The 2,846-nt window shown below is 30.6% G+C and overlaps 1 protein-coding gene across 1 annotated transcript; it reads right to left on the bottom strand.

The window, feature by feature from the left end:
• Window positions 1–949: 949 nt before the first annotated feature.
• Window positions 950–1,648, bottom strand: LOC129310552 (uncharacterized). Its single transcript, XM_054952424.1, has 2 exons — window positions 1,430–1,648; window positions 950–1,339 (listed from the first exon to the last, which is right to left on the bottom strand). Exons 1-2 carry the CDS (start codon window positions 1,518–1,520, stop codon window positions 1,047–1,049), a joined length of 384 nt encoding a protein of 127 aa, XP_054808399.1. The 5' UTR covers window positions 1,521–1,648; the 3' UTR covers window positions 950–1,046.
• Window positions 1,649–2,846: the final 1,198 nt, after the last annotated feature.

Raw genomic sequence — 2,846 nt, 5'->3', positions numbered from 1 at the left:
TGTTAAAATCAATTATAAATTTAAAATTATGTTTTTAAAAGAATATCCAAACACCCATTATACATGCCAAAATCAATTATGAGCTCAAAACAATGATTTTCTTAAAAATATCCAAACACCCCCATACAACAATGCTCTCTTTTGGAAATTTCCAAAGCAAAAATGCTTCAAAAGAAATTTACAATGCCAGGCGTTATTGGAGAGAAAGTTTTAAAATATTTTTGCCATTAAAAATCACAAGGTGTGCCTATATTTCAATTAGGTATAATTGATTATTAAAAATTTAATTAATATGATTGATTTGAAATATAATTGATTATGTTATGTGGTATATAATTGATTTATAAAATTGATTAATAAGATCAATTTTAATCAGAATTGAAAATAAGGTAAAACTATGGTTTTACAAAAATGTATCCAAACACCCATGTTATATTTTAAAATCAATTATGAATCTTGAATCATGTTTTTTTTTAAAAAATCTAAACACTCATTATATATGTCAAAATCAATTTTGAGCTCAAAACTATGATTTTCTTATAAATATCCAAACACCTTCATACAACAATGCTCTCTTTTGGAAATTTTCGGAGCAAAAATGCTTTAAAATAAGTTTAGAATGCCAAACGTCCTTGGAAAAAAAATTTCAAAATATTTTTAATCAATTCACTAAAGAACTTTTGGTCCTTATTTTTTTATTTCCAAATCATTTATTGGTCCTTATATAAATTTACTTCAATCTTTTAGTCCTTTAATGCCATTCCCTCTAGTTTGTTTGAGAAATTCCCACTCAAAAAAAAAAAAATCTAAATTCAAAACATGTTTTCATTATTGGGTTATATCAGCTGCTAATTGCATAAAAATATCATTCACCATAACTCTTGAAATTATATACATCGTCAGATGATCATCAAAACCAAGGTGAAAATAACACAGAAGAAAAACAAACTCACAAAGAAAAGGAAATTTCCACATCCCAGAAAATGAAGTCAAGATTTCCCCCCCTCTATCATGTTATTTGATCAGCAAACAAGAGGGTATATTGTTCACACATCGTTATTAGATATGAACCCAAAAAGCAGTGATACAAGGCAGAGGCAGAGAGAACCGAAGAGAAAGACAAGTCCAATAGCACCACAGATTATGGCCATCAATTCTGCGAACTCTGATAAGAAATTAGCTTTATGATCATTTGGAGATGATGATATCTTGTGCTTATCCTCACAAACATGCTTATAATTCCAACCACATCTATCCACAAGCTTTTCTCTCTCCTTGATTCTATGGATTCTCGCCCTTAAAACCCTCAGGTTTGCATCTACACTGTTTTCTGGCTTCCCTGCATGCAGATAAAATCATTATATATAGTTAAAAGATCCATATCTAGGAATAACAAACCTGATGTATCGCGCGCGCGCGCGTTACATACCATTGTCTCTAAAGCTCTGGGACCTCATTCTGGGGTAGTGAAATATGATCCTCTGGTTGGAGCAGCAGAAACATGACAGAGACGAAGCCATGAGATGAATATATGTCCTACACACACATATGCACTTTTGTGAGTGTGTGTGTAGAGAGAGAGAGAGAGAGTGTGTGTGTGATGACTAATGGCAAGCCGAGTGTGTGTGTAGAGAGAGAGAGAGAGAGAGAGAGAGAGAGAGAGAGAGAGAGAGAGAGTGTGATGACTACTGGCAAGCCGAATACAATATTTTATACATTGATGGCCAAGTTTTTATGATTTTCTTTTTGGGCAGCAATACACGGAAGTACTTTGATTGAAGGTTATAATTTGGGAAAATCGCATCTAAAGATCTCAAATAAAAAAATTTCACACCTAAGACCTAGAGGCCTTATATGCAAATGTGTTTTCTAATGAAAAACTCATTTGCATCTCATTTGAAATGGACAAATTTTTCAGGTATATGTATAACAAAATATCTATATATAATATGATAATGTTCATATATTAATAACACAATGTCCATTCATCATGCATAGTTCTTGTGATTTAATTGAGTAATAATGTATACTTTTTTCAAGTATATATACAACAAAATATTTGTATATAATATGACAAGATTCATACATTAATAAAATATTGTTTGTTTATTATACATAGTCTAACAAGATATTAGTTTTTCAAGAAAAGGGAAAATGAATCTTTTCACCAAAAAATATATTTTCATAAAAGATCTTTAGATCTGTATAATTAATTTAGAACGCATTGGGTATTATGTGAGAACATTTTTATCTTGGGGACCTTAAGTGTGATTCTCTCATTATTGTGCGTATGAGAGAGATAGAGGTGGGGGATGTTGGCAAAAGAAAACATATGATATGTTAGGTGAGGAGGGTGTCTCCATTTCCCTTCCCTCCATTTCTCTCCCATCACCTTTGGATCAAAAATTTAACGGTTTAGATTGAGGCTTTAATAAAATTATTATTTTATTTTATAAAAAAGGTGTGTAAATAAATTTAAGTTATTAAAGTTTAATCTAAGTCATTTAAAACTATAATATTTTATTTATATATTTTATATAAAATTAAAATAATAATTTTTTTAAAATTAAATTTAAACCATTGAAAATGTTTGATCCAAAAGTGATGGGAGAGAAATGGAAGGAAATGAAAGAAAGAAAAATGGAGACACCCTCTTCCCGTTATGTTAGACTTTTAAGAAAGAAACAAAGGAAGTGGAAGCCTACGTCCATGTGTATTTTTCTTAAGAGTACACATGGCACTTGATCTCTAGGCCTTAATTCGTTCATATGTACTGATTGAAATGTGGCCGCTTATTAATTGGATTTGAGACAATAACTTTCAAGGGCTTATGCATGTGATGATCA

This window comes from Prosopis cineraria, unplaced genomic scaffold, assembly GCF_029017545.1.
Source record: "Prosopis cineraria cultivar Desert tree isolate PC_DT_omini unplaced genomic scaffold, ASM2901754v1 PC5, whole genome shotgun sequence".
Taxonomy (NCBI): domain Eukaryota; kingdom Viridiplantae; phylum Streptophyta; class Magnoliopsida; order Fabales; family Fabaceae; genus Prosopis; species Prosopis cineraria.
This window is presented reverse-complemented; position numbering and strand designations above follow the sequence as displayed.